Source organism: Chiloscyllium punctatum, chromosome 5 (genome assembly GCF_047496795.1).
Source record: "Chiloscyllium punctatum isolate Juve2018m chromosome 5, sChiPun1.3, whole genome shotgun sequence".
Lineage (NCBI taxonomy): Eukaryota > Metazoa > Chordata > Chondrichthyes > Orectolobiformes > Hemiscylliidae > Chiloscyllium > Chiloscyllium punctatum.
The window spans coordinates 136,262,179-136,275,488 of NC_092743.1; the positions used below are offsets into that span (position 1 = coordinate 136,262,179).

The 13,310-nt window shown below is 42.3% G+C and overlaps 1 protein-coding gene across 2 annotated transcripts in view; it reads right to left on the reverse strand.

The window, feature by feature from the left end:
* Nucleotides 1–4,996: 4,996 nt before the first annotated feature.
* Nucleotides 4,997–13,310, reverse strand: part of xkr9 (XK, Kell blood group complex subunit-related family, member 9) — a 30,541-nt gene continuing 22,227 nt past the window's right edge. For both annotated transcript variants that reach the window (XM_072571429.1, XM_072571428.1), the window contains 2 exons: nucleotides 12,741–12,925; nucleotides 4,997–7,676 (listed from right to left, as the gene is read on the reverse strand). In XM_072571429.1, coding sequence (XP_072427530.1) covers nucleotides 6,925–7,676; nucleotides 12,741–12,925 — 937 coding nt within the window. In that variant the 3' untranslated portion in view covers nucleotides 4,997–6,924. The remainder of the gene's footprint in view (nucleotides 7,677–12,740; nucleotides 12,926–13,310) is intronic.

The following is a 13,310-nucleotide window of genomic DNA, read 5'->3' on the forward strand; positions in this document are numbered from 1 at the left end:
ACTGCTTCTCCAATTTTATAACAAGAAGTTGTTCCAATAAGACACTTATTAAAATTACATCAACTTAATTTCAAAACCACACAACCTCTATCTTCTTCTGTGTCTTTGCTCTTCGGACTGTGGATCTCCTTGTCTTCTTTCTTTTTACTGTGAGGATGTTTCACAGAAAAAGATACCTTTTATAGGGAGTGTTTTCTCATTTCTTTGAGAACAAGATGTTAGGGTGGACAATTAGCTCTCCAGTACTTTCTCTTTCTAAGGCAGTTGCTTTTTGACCAATTTTCAAAATGTTTGCAGTTTTATGTCTCCCAACATTGGATCATCTCATTGGTTTGAAATTCAAACTCAATTGGGTTTTAGTATTCTGGTGGAAAATTTAAATTGATTGGCTAAATTCGAATTGTTGTCACAACTGCACCCAAGACTCAAGTATCCATTTCACAAACAAATGCTACATATTTTCAATTTTCTGTACATTCTGGAACTGTCATTTAGTCACATACACAGATGCTTGTGGTCTCCCAGAGGAAAACAGCATTTCCTCTCTCTTAAAGGTGCAGTACACACCTTCAACTTCATAGCAATAAGTAGATGAACGGGAAAGGTTTGGAGGGATACGGGCCAAGTGCAGGTAGGTGGGACTAGTTTAGTTTGGGAATATGGTCAGCATGGACGAATTGGACCGAAGGGTCTGTTTCCATGCTGTATGACTCGATAACTCTTACTTTGCAATGTTATAAACATTGTGGAAGCAGATGGTGGGGATCTGCAGATGCACCTGCCCATGACAGCATCAGTAAGAGTGACCACTGCACAGTCCTTGTGGAGACAAGAGTCCTGATTTCTGAAAATACCTTACTTCATGTTGTGGCATTCTTGTTCTACTCAATGGGATAATCTTCAAACAGATCTGGACGTCAATGAGGTGTTTTGGGCCACCAACAGCAGTAGAATTGTCCTCCAACACAACCTGCAATCTCGTGGCCTGGCATATCCCCCACTCACCTATTACCATGAAGCCAGTGGATCAACCCTGGTTCAATGAAGATTGCAGGAGGGCATGCCAGGAGCAGTACCAGGCAGACCTGCAAATGACCTGTCAATCTGGTGAAGCTACCAAACAGGACAACTTGCATGCCAAAGAGCATAAGCAGCAAGGGATAGACAGAGCTAAGTGATCCCACAACCAGCAGATCACATCTAAGCTCTGCAGTCCTCCAACATCCAGTCGTGAATGGTGGTGGATAATTAAACAACTCACTGGAGGAGGAGGCTCCACAAGTAATCAATGATGGGAGAGCACAGCACATCAGTGCCAAAGATAAGGCTGAAGCATTCTCAGCAATCTTCAGCCAGAAGTCCCAAGTAGACAATCCATCACGACCTCCGCCAGAGGTTCCCAATACCAGTCTTCAGCCAATTTGATTTACTCCACTTAATATCAAGGAACGGTTGAAGACACTGGATACTGCAAAGGCTTTGAGCCCTGACAAAGTTTCTGCAATAATACTGAAGACTTATGCTCCAGTATGTGCTGCACCCGTAGGCAAGCTGTTCCAGTATAAAGTTATAACATTGGCATTTACCCAATAACTTTAGAAAATTGCCTGGATATGCCCTGTACACAAGAGGCAAGGACAAATCCAACCCAACAAATTACCGCCCAATCAGTTTCCTCTCAATCATCAGTAACGTGATGGAAGGTGTCATCAACAGAGCTATCAAGCAGCACCTGCTCAGCAATCACCTGCTCAGTGACGCCTAGCTGGGGTTCCACCAGGACCACTCAGCTCCTGACCTCAGTATAGCCTTGGCTCAAACATGGACAAAAGAGCTGAATGCCAGAGGGGAGGGGGAGAGTGGGCACCTCTGACATCAAGGCCGCATTTGACTGAGAGTGGCCCAGAAAAACTAAAGTGAATGTGAATGGGGAGGAAAGCTCGTTGCTGGTTGGCGGGCACAAAAGAAGATGTTTGTGATTGTTGGAGGTCAATCACCTCAGCTCCAGGACATCTAGGGTGGCGCAGTAGCTCAGGGGTTAGCACTGTTGCCTCACAGCGCCAGGGACCCAGGTTTACTTCCAGCTTCAGGTAACTGTCTGTGTGGACTTTGCACGTTCTCCCTGTGTCTGTGTGGGTTTCCTCTGGGTGCTCCGGTTTCCTCCCACAATCCAAAGATGTGCAGAATGGGTCGATTGGCCATGTGTAGGTTAGGTGCATTAGTCAGGAGTAAATATAGGGTAGGGGAATGGGTTTGGATGGGTTACTCTTCAGAGGGTCGGTCTGGACTTGTTGGGCTAAAGGGCCTGTTTCCACACTGTAAGAATTCTATGATTCTCTATCTCTGTGGGAGTTCCTCAGGATCTTATCTTAGGCTCAAACATCTTCAGCTGCTTCATTAATGATGTCTGTTTCATCATAAGGTGGGAAGTGGGGGCATTTACTGAATCCCTAGTTTCTTTGTGCCATCTTACACTACTGATTTGCAAGTTCTCTTTAACTTGTAAAATCTCCTCTCTCGTGAATGCTGACCCACTCTTGGGCTTTAAAGCCCTCTCTACAAGTTCTTGTTATATGATTCGTTGAGTTTGGTGTGGGTGGACGCAGACCATCCCAACAGTGTGGCTCCCACATTCTGAATCAAAAACCCATTTCTCCCACAGCAATCTTTGAGAGCTACATTTCCACTGATGGGGAACAAGGCAAGCAGGTTACAACTAAACATTAGGTTCCAGGCTCAGCAAAGTAACATGCCTCAGCAGGCTGACTCCTGACTTCCTCTGCAGACAGCTTTCTGGAGAGGCATGTGTGGGTGTGACAGGTCACGGGTGTATGAGCAGGATTTATCAGTAAATTCACAGATAGAACTATCATCGCTTATAGTTTGTAATGTCTTTATTTTGTGGTTTACAGTTTGTAAGGGCTATATTCTGTTTTAATGCAGTCAAGAAAGGCTCCAAAGTATTTTTTGATTTGGGAGTTTAGTCCAAAGTGATAGGTCATAGTAGGAGAGCTCAGATTTGTAGTTTCTCCTCCCGTTCTGTGTGAAAAGCTGGGCACATCTCCAGTGCACGGGGCCAGTGTGTGTGCAGGTACAGGTTCCAACAGAAACCCCTGGAATCCCTAGTTTCGAAGCTCGAACAGGGACCGTGAGAATTTGGAGCATCCATGAAGCTGAGAGAATCGTGGCCAGAGGTGATCATTGTGCAGGCTCAGTCTGTGCAAGCAGAAAGGGAATAGGTACCCAGCAGGCAGTGTAACCCGACTAGGCTGGCAACCTGTATGGCTAATCCCCTACAAAGCAAACATACTATTCTGGGTACTGCTGGGGGAGAAAAGAGCTCTCAGGGAAACCAGTAACAGCTGGCTTAGCTGCCAGGAGAGGAGAAGGAAGTATGGGAATGCAATCGTCACAGGGGATTTAATTGTAAGAGGAATAGAACAACATGTCTATGGTTGCAAACAAGGCTTCAAGATGGTATGTTACCTTCCTGGTGCTTGGGTCAAGGATGTCTCAGAACAGCTTTGAAGGGGGAGGGTGAACAGTTAGTGATCATGGTACACATAGGTACTGATAACATTGGGTGGGGGGGGAAGGATTGAGGTCCTAAAAGTTGAATATAGGGAGTTAGGAAGTAAGTTGAAAAGTAGGACCTCAAAGGTAGTGATCTGAGGATTACTAATGCACTGCATAGTAGAGTAAGAATAGCAGGATATATCAGTTGACCATGTGGCTGGAAAGATGTTCCAAGGTAAGGGGAGGGGTTTAGATTCCTGCAACAATTGGACTACTTCTGGGGGAGGTGGGACCAGTACTGGACTGGTTACACCTGGGCAAGACTGAGGACGATGTCTGAGGGTGAGCATTTGCTCGTGTGGTTGGGACAGGTTGAAACTAGAATGGCAAGAGGGTGGGAACCTAAGCAGGGTGACAAGGGAAAGAGAAACAAGGATGGTAATAAAAGAAGCAATTATAAAATGCAAGAACGATAGACAAGGTTATCAGTGGCAAGAGGGCCACAGTACCAAGAAAAGTTAGGATGGTTAAAAACGACAAAAAGGCAAGCCTAAAGACTTTCTATCTTAGTGCACCAAGTGTTCAGAATAAGGTAAATGAATGGACTGTGCAAACCAAGGAAACTGGATATGATCTTGGAGCCAATACGGAGACAGCATTACACAGGGATCAAAACTGGGAACTTAATACTCAGGAATATTTTACCTTTTGGAAAGACAGGAGCCAGAAAAGGCGGTGGGGCAGCACTGTTAGTGAGAGACATAAAAAGAACAGTTGTAAGAGGTGACATAGGCTTGGATGATATAGAGTCCATTTGGATGGAGGTAAATAACTTAAGGGAAAGAAGTAATTCGTAGAGTAAATTATAGATGCACCCCCGAAACAGTAGTCACACTGGAACTTATTCATAAAGCTTCAGTGTCAGTGGGTCAAAATCCTGGAGTATTCTCCAAAACAGTGTTATGGGCATACCTACAGCAGATGGACTGCAACAGCTCAAGAAGTTAGCTCAACCACCACTTTCTCAAGGATAATTAGGGACATTCAATAAATATTGGCCCCGCTGACAATACCCATTTCCCATGAATGAATGAAAGAGACAGCCCAAGGTTTCGTTTTTAAGTGTAGCTTGCTGATCCCACAAACCTCTTACAATCTGCTGCACATCTACCTGTGTCACCACCACCCTTCCAAAGGAAACCTCTCCGCCTTTAGTCCCCATTCACAGCTCAGTTTTGTTTTGGAACTGTTGAATAACTTCCTCTCCGAATAGTGAGATGCCAATGAGCACTGACTCTGTGCTTGCAGCTCACCATTGTGATGATACCAAAATGCCATCCTGCCCTCAAAAGAGATTGGTCATCTCATCAGTGCCTGATCCTGCCCAAGGTAAACCTTATCCCAAATTCATTTCTTTAAGATCACTCTGAGACGTCCTGTCTGAAGTTGCAAATGATAATTTCACCTGACGCAAAATAAATCGTTTGGTATAATGTTTTAATAATAGAAGGTGGCAACAATAAATACCAAGAATACAGCAATCAGAAGACCTCAGGAACTCCCATTTGAAAACCCACGGTACCATCGTTTATATCAGTGAAACTGTCACAGGCTTTAGGATCAGGGTATTTAATTGTGGTGGAGAAGGATTTAATAAATATAAATTTGGGCCTTATCTTGACTGGGTTTGATTTGACTGGTCACTAGATTGCTTAGAAATCAGTTGCAGCTCACTGCAACCAAACTTGCCTTACTGTCTAGTTGATGTTTTCAGTCTTACTCCAGAGCACATAATTTTCGTTGTCATTCTAGGATAACACAGGGTGGGGTCAATTTTTGGATGAGATGTTAAACTAGTTTCTGGTTGATGTAAACAATTGTATAGCATTATTTGGATGCCCTGTACATATTTTCCAGTCAATCTGTTCAGAGATGTTATTACAGATCACTGGAGTTCAAGCGACATGAACCTGGCCTCAGATGTAGGGATATGAAACACCACCTCAAGGGCCCTCAGGAGGTCCTCTGTATCCTGGCTATTATCAACCAATCAACATTGCTAAAAACAGATTGCCCGATCATTTATCTCATTGTTGTTTGTGAGACTTTGCAGAATGTTAAGTAACAATCATATTTCCTGAATGTATTGAAATAAGTTAAATATACCCAAAAAGCACCAAACGACATCCCTAAACCATGCAATTTATTACATTTGTGCAACTTCTCTCCTCCATTGTGTTCATGGTACCAATGTTATTACAGTTCAGAGGAAGGGTCACTGGACCTGAAACCATAACTCTGATTTCTCTCCACAAACGCGTAGATCTGCAGTGCTTTTCCAGCAATTTCTATTTTTGCTTCTATTGTTATATGCTTCATTACAAAGTGAACAAAGCAATTAAAAGTGACTCATGATATAGCTTCAAAATGACTCCAGTTAATATTTAATTGAACGACTGATAAGAAATTGAAAAGTTGTTTGGATTTTCTTAACCCATAATTGCTTTCTGCTGAGCAGATTATATTAATGTTGGCAACCTTTTCCCTTGAATAATATAGCTCAATGTATCTACTCCTTATTTGTTCTCTGACTTTGTTTTGTGTACCGGGCGTACACTTTTTAGCACTGGAGAAATTATTACTTGCATTGGGTTTCGATGTAAACTGAAAGTTGCACATGAATGTGAGATAATTGAATTCATTTTGTCAGGATATTTGTTTTCCAAAAAGACTATCATATAATTTACCAAAGGGTAACTGACTCAATACCAACATTGCTCAAATATTTATATTGCGTCATTAGCATTTACTGAACATATGGGCCTCACTTTTCTAGTCAGCTGTAACAAACTGTTTTAGCTCATAAATACGTATCAATATTTTAGATATGACTGTCAGGTATTATTGACAGAAGGATATGTAAAAACAATTATATAGATTACATCAAATAGAATTATATTTACTTGCATTCATGAAATGTGAGCTTAGAACCTTGTCATGTCTCCAAGCATTTTGCACTTAAGCACTTAACTTTTTGAGTGTGCTGCTGGTTACTCAGGCTCATGATCTTATTTTGCTTACAGAAGATCCGGTGAGATTAGACGAATGACTATTTTAAGTTGTTCTTGTATTGCTTGAGAGAGGAGGAACATCAGTCAGCACTACCAAGTAAGCTTCCTGTTACTTTCTGAATGGTGCCACAAACCATCTTAATATACAACTTAAATTACAAGCAAAGCTTCTTTTCTTCAATTCATGAATTAGTTGTAAAAATGCAGCTTCCAGTCTGTTAAGAATAACTACCACTTATAGGATTTGCATTAAAAAAAAGGTTCTTTTCAAGTCCCACATTGGAACACCATGGAAGGTGCTCAAGTTAATTCAGACTGTGCCCAAGCCTCACCTTAATTACTCTGTTAAACAATTTATGATTCTACTGTTTCCCCTCTTGGATCTAGGGACTGATGAGTGAATCACAGCATTATTTTCGCACACATTGTCAAGTCTAACATTTGAATTTTGAGGTAGGAATCCATCAACTTCATCCTGACATGCAGGTATTTGTGATTCAGTGTGAGAATTATCAGAGTCTTCATCAGTTGCAGCCTTTGAATAAACAGAAGGGTGGAAACAACTATAGTACAGCACCACACAAACAAGCCCTGTAATTAATGATAGCGTTATAGTTATGCTAATTGATAGGTCATAGCCTTTGTCAAGTGAAGAACTCTTCAGTATCCAACACAAAATTATTAGTACACTCGTTTCAAAGATTCTAAATATGTAATAGAGAGTTAAAGCCAGTCTTATTTTCTGACCTTTTATGTTGAAAAAGGTGAAAATTAGGATGAAACCAATGACTATTCTATAAATATCTTCTTGACATTTGGATTTGCAAAATGCAGTCTTCTGCCTCATGACATAGACCATCATGATTGGCCATACAAGTAGTAAGTAAGCAGCAACAGCTAGGACGTGTAGAGTAGCCAGCAGAGTTATGCTCAAAATCTTGGCACTAATCGTCAACAGCTTATAAAGGAAGTAAATCACATAAGGGAATCCACAGGTTAGATTTTGATTGGGCAAAGATCTTTTCAGTGCTGCGTAGTAATCCAAAGTTGTCCATGAAATGCCCATGAATGATATTACCACAGATCCATCTGTAAAAGAAAAATGAAGAAAGCCCTTTAGAGCTACAATATGTTATTATATTAATTGAAATAATAAATGCCAGTTTCATGTCACCAAGTCACCCTTTATTTATGTGTGCACAGCATATTGACTGTGGCCAGCCAGCTCAGAGTCAGTTTCCTGAACTGAGGAGATTCTAAATCGTTTTTTTTATTTATGCCCCTCCAACACTATTGCCATACAACAGTGTTCACATACCTCAGCTTGTGTGTGTGTGTGCGTGTGTGTGTGTGTGTGTGCGCGCGCGCGTGCAGGTGCAAGTGCAGGATACAGTGAAAAACACCAAGTGAAAACAACTTCATTCATATTCCACCACCAAAAAAGACACATCTGTGTGATCGATGAACCAGTGACAAGCAAAGCCCAGAGCGAGCAATACTTACGTGAAAAATGGTGAAGGGGAGGGCAGGGACTAAATCAAAATAGAATTGGAGGGAGAAATAAAGCACTCCATTCTCCATGAATCCTCTGATTTTTTTTTCCTCTGACACTCCTGTTTATTTTTTTCTTCTTTTTTTAAAATTTTCTATTACCCCCACACTCCCACCTAACTGTGGTAGTGCTTATTTACCCCCAGCACCCATGGTGTGTGTGTGTGCAGGTGTGAGACACAGTGAGAGACACAAGGTGCACAAATCTTTATTCAAATTTCCACCACCAGGAGGAAAAGAAACACCCAAGTGGCCAGTGACAAGCAGTGCCCTTCACATCGAAGGGCAATGCTACGTGATCAAACAGTGAAGGGGAGGGCAGGGATCAAATCAAAATAGAATTGGATGGGGAAATAATACCCTCCATTCCCCATGAATCCTCTGTTCATATTGACAAGCCAGCGCTTCCTGTTTGGCCAACTTTAATAACCCCAATCAAGGATCTTGTAGTCACAAGTTCCACCTGGTTCCAATCACTACAACTGACAAACAGCAATTCGAAGCACTCTAGAATTTCTGAGCCATTGCACCTCAGGAGCAATCTCAGAAAATACAACCTACTTCATATTTTTATTCACACTACATCCGTTCCAAGCCACTGAAGTAAGATGTTCAATGCTCTTTTGAGTCATCATCGCGTGGTTCAGTAATATCTCATCACCTACGAGATGCATCTTTCAAGTAAGTTAAGTAATTGAATCATACAGAATGAAAACAGGCCCTTCAGCCCAACTTGTCTATGCCACCAGGTTTCCTGAACTGAAATAGTCCCTGCAATTGGCTCATATCCCTTCCTATCCACATACCTCTCCAAATGCCTTTTAAGTGTTGTAATTGTATCCATCTGGCAGCTTGCTCCATATATGAACTCAGTGAAAAAACTGCTCCTCTGTCCCCTTTAAATCTTTCCCCAAAGATCAGCCAAACAAGCTTAAATAACAAGTACCTACCAACATTTTCACTAATACCAATACAATTGGAAAAGTAATTTTTTAGCATGTTATCTTTAGTATTAGTACATTACAGTGATGATTGTACTTCAAGAATACAGCATTGACTGAAACATTTTGAGTTATCGGAGAAGTGTTTTAAATTGCCAGCCTCTTTTTGTAGCAACAATTGGGACGGCACAGTCGCTCAGTGGTTGGCACTGCTGCCTCACAGCACCAGGGACCCGGGTTCAATTCCAGCCTTGGGTGGCTGTCTGTGTGGAGTTTGCACATTCTCCCTGTGTCTGCACGAGTTTCCTCCGGGTGCTCTGGTTTCCTCTCATAATCCAAAGACGTGTAGGTCAGGTGGATTGGCCATGCTAAATTGTCTGTGGTGTACAGGGATGTGCAGATTAGGTGTATTAGTCATGGGAAATAAAGGGTTACTGGAATAGGGTGAGGTCGTGGGATGCTCTTCAGAAGATTGGTGTAGACTCAATGGGTCTTTTGGCCTCTTTCTGCATTGTGGGGCTTCTATGAAATAGAAGTTAATGAGATATTTTTATCCATCACTTAAAGCAGTAGGACATGACTGAATCGACAGTGATGTTCTAGTGACTGACTGTTGTTAGCTTTTCTTGAAACACTCTTGTGGTTTCAGTGGTGGTTTTCCTACCCCTGGGCCAGGAGGTCTGGATTCTAGTCCCACCTAATCCAGAAGTGCAGAATACCATCCTTGAACATCTTTGGTTAAGAAATACCATCTTTGGACATCTTTGGTTAAGAAATAGCTCCTTGAAAAGTTCTTGATGCATGGGAATATTGCAGCACCTTCTCAAAAGATTCTACAGTTGGGAGGTCATGTTGCGACTGTACAGCACATTGGTGAGGACACTTTTGGAATATTGTGTGCAATTCTGATCTCCATCCTATCGGAAGGATGTTATGAAACTTGAGAGGGTTCAGAAAAGGTTTACAAGGATGTTGTCAGGAATTTAAGCTACAAAGACAGGCTGAATAGGCTGGGGCTGCTTTCCCTGGACCATGAGGGGCTGAGGAGTGACCTTATAGCGGATTATAATATCACAAGGAGCATAGATCAGATAAATAGACAAGGTCTTTTCCCTGGGTTGGGGGGAGTCCAGAGGGGCTTAGGTTTAGGGTGAAAGGGGAAAAATTTAAAAGGGACCTAAGGGGCAACTTTTTCATGTAGAGGATGGTGTGTGTATGGAATGAGCTACCAGAGGAAATGGTGCAGGCTGGTAAAATTGCAACATTTAAAAGGCACCTAGATTGTATATGAATAGGTAGGTTTTAGAGAGATATGGGCCAAGTGCTGGCAAATGGGACTAGATTAGTTTAGGATATCTGACCGGTATGGACGAGTCAGACCGAAGGGACTGTTTCCGTGCTGTACATCTCTATGACCCAAATGATATGGAGAGAATAGCATCTCAACAGATCCTGGAGTAAATGCAGGATAAAGAGGTCAGAGCTACTGGAACAACATCTAGACCTTATCATCAGCTAAGCAAAACCCCCGCCAACTCCACCTCCCTGAATCACAGGCTCGGATTATCAAGTGCAGATAAAAAGCCCATGCTATATCCCCCAGCTCTCCAAATGATGATCTCACCTGGTGCTCTTCTCCCTGTAATCCTGTGCATTGTTCCTTTTCCAATAAGTCTAATCCTTTTTATGAATGCTTCAAATGAACTTGCCTCTGCCATAGTCTCAGGCAGTGCATTCCAAACCCCAACTGCTCGCTCCTCGAAATTTTGCCTTGTATCATTTATACAACTTGCACTAATCCCTTTAGGATGCAAAACAGGGCTTGCCTGATAGTTGGTTGTTTATAATGTCTGAAAGGTTTCCCAAGCCCCAGTGGAAGACAATTAGCAACCCCCAAGAATTTCTTTTTAGAATTAATTCATGGGTTGTGAAAGTGGGAGAAATGAATCCTAATTACCGTTAGGGAAGTGGTGGTGAATGCCATAATGAGCTGTTGCAGTCTGATCACCCTCAAACCATAGAATCATACAGATGTACAGTACCGAAACAGACCCTTCGGCCCAACTCATCCACGCCGACCAGATATCCCAACCTAATCCAATCCCATTTGCTAGCTCTTGGCCCATATCCCACCAAACTCTTCCTATTCATATACCCATCCAGATGCCTTTTAAATGTTGCAATTGTACCAGCCTCCACCACTTCCTCTGGCAGCTCATTCCATACACACACCACCCTCTGTGTGAAAAGGTTGCCCCCTAGGTCCCTTTTTATCACCCTAAACCTATGCCCTCTAGTTTTGGACTCCCCCACCCCAGGGAAAAGACCATGTCTATTTACTCTATCCGTGCCCCTTATGATTTTATAAGGCCCTGAGCCTCTTACACTCCAGGGAAAACAGCCCCAGTCTATTTAGTCTCTTCCCATAGCTCAAATCCTCCAACCCTGGCAACATCCTTATAAATCTTTTCTGAACCTTTTCAGGTTTAACAACATCCTTCTGATACGAAGGAGACCAGAATTGCACGCAATATTCCAACAGTGTCCTAACCAATGTTCTGTGCAGCAGCAACATGACCTTCCAACTCCTGTACTCAATACTCTGACCAATAAAGGAAAACATACCAAATGCCTTCTTCACTATCCTATCTACCTGCGACTCCACTTTCAAGGAGCTATGAACCTGCACTCCAAGGTCTCTTTGTTCAGTGACACTCCCTAGGACCTTACCATGAAGTGTATAAGTCCTGCTAAGATTTGTTTTCCCAAAATGCAGCACCTCGCATTTATCTGAATTAAACTCCATCTGCCACTTCTCAGCCCAATGGCCCATCTGGTCCAGATCCTGTTGTAATCTGAGATAACCTTCTTCACTGTTCACTACACCTCCAATTTTGGTGTCATCTGCAAATGTACTGATTAAACTCCTAGGACAGTGGTAGTTCCAGTTCTGAGGAGAGGTCACTGAACCCTATTTTTTTTCTTTATTCATTCCTTCATGGGATGAGGGTGTCGTTAGCTAGACAACATTGATTGCCCTTCCCTAATTGCCCATAGAACAGTTAAGAGTCAACCACATTACTGTGGTTCTGGAGTCACATGTAGGCCAGACCCCCCCCCCCACCCCAGGTAAGGATGGCAGTTTCCTTCCCGAAAGGGCATTAGTAAATCAGATGGGTTTTTCTGACAATCAACATTGGATTCATGGTCATCATTAAATTCTTAACGGCAGACTTTTATTGAATTCAAATTCCACCATCTGCCATGACAGAATTCGAAGCTACGACCTCAGAACATTACCTGGATCTCTGGATTAACAGTCCACCAATATTACCACTAGGCCATTGCCTCCCCAAAACATTAACTCTGAATTCGCGCCACAGATGGTGCCAGACCTGCTGAGCTCTCCCAGCAATTTCTGTTCTTGTCTGTGGTAATCTCCACTACCACCCAAACTCCAGGATAGAGTTCTCTATTTTAGCAACTGCCCACGATTGGCTTCTTGCCAATCTAAGGCCCAGCTGACAAAACGCTGTGCCAACAGAATCAAGCCAGAATATAGATGATGGAATTAAAACCCTCTGCAGGCCAGGTGAATCAAAAAAAAAATCTGTTGCTGGATTTAATATGGCTGAAAATGAACTCCACATTGACTACTTACACTGAATAAAATTTCTGTCTTCAGACTGCAGGAGGATGAATGTCTGAAGAATAAGTTGAGGTGCAGTTTCCAAAAAGGCCTCAAATAATCGTAACATGCTCAAGTCCGTTATTGCATAGATGGCAGCGTGACTATCTCCTTGTTTAAATGCTGCTTTGTATCCAAGCACAAGTGCTCTGAAGAACCTTTAGAATGGAAAGACAAAAGCGTTTTCAGAAATATAAGACAATGTAAGCCCAAATTTTTGATTCCAAGTCAGGAGCAACAATTCAGGATGCTCCGTGAAAACAAATTGTCCTGTAACTTTTTCAATTTTCATTTTATTTTCGGGAGGTAGCAGTTTAAGATTTGTAGCAGGCCCCCCACTGAGCCACTGGGTGCCAGGTTATGGGGCGGTCTGGTGGAAGGTCAACTTTGGTGTTCGTCTGAGATTTCACAAAAAGAATAAACCCTAAATCAGCCCTACAATTCTCATTTTTTGATTGGTCTTTTTGAGGGATCCAATCTGCTTATGTACCTTTGCCACATATTCATGTCTACATTAACCTGCGCAAAGAGCACTTTATCTTT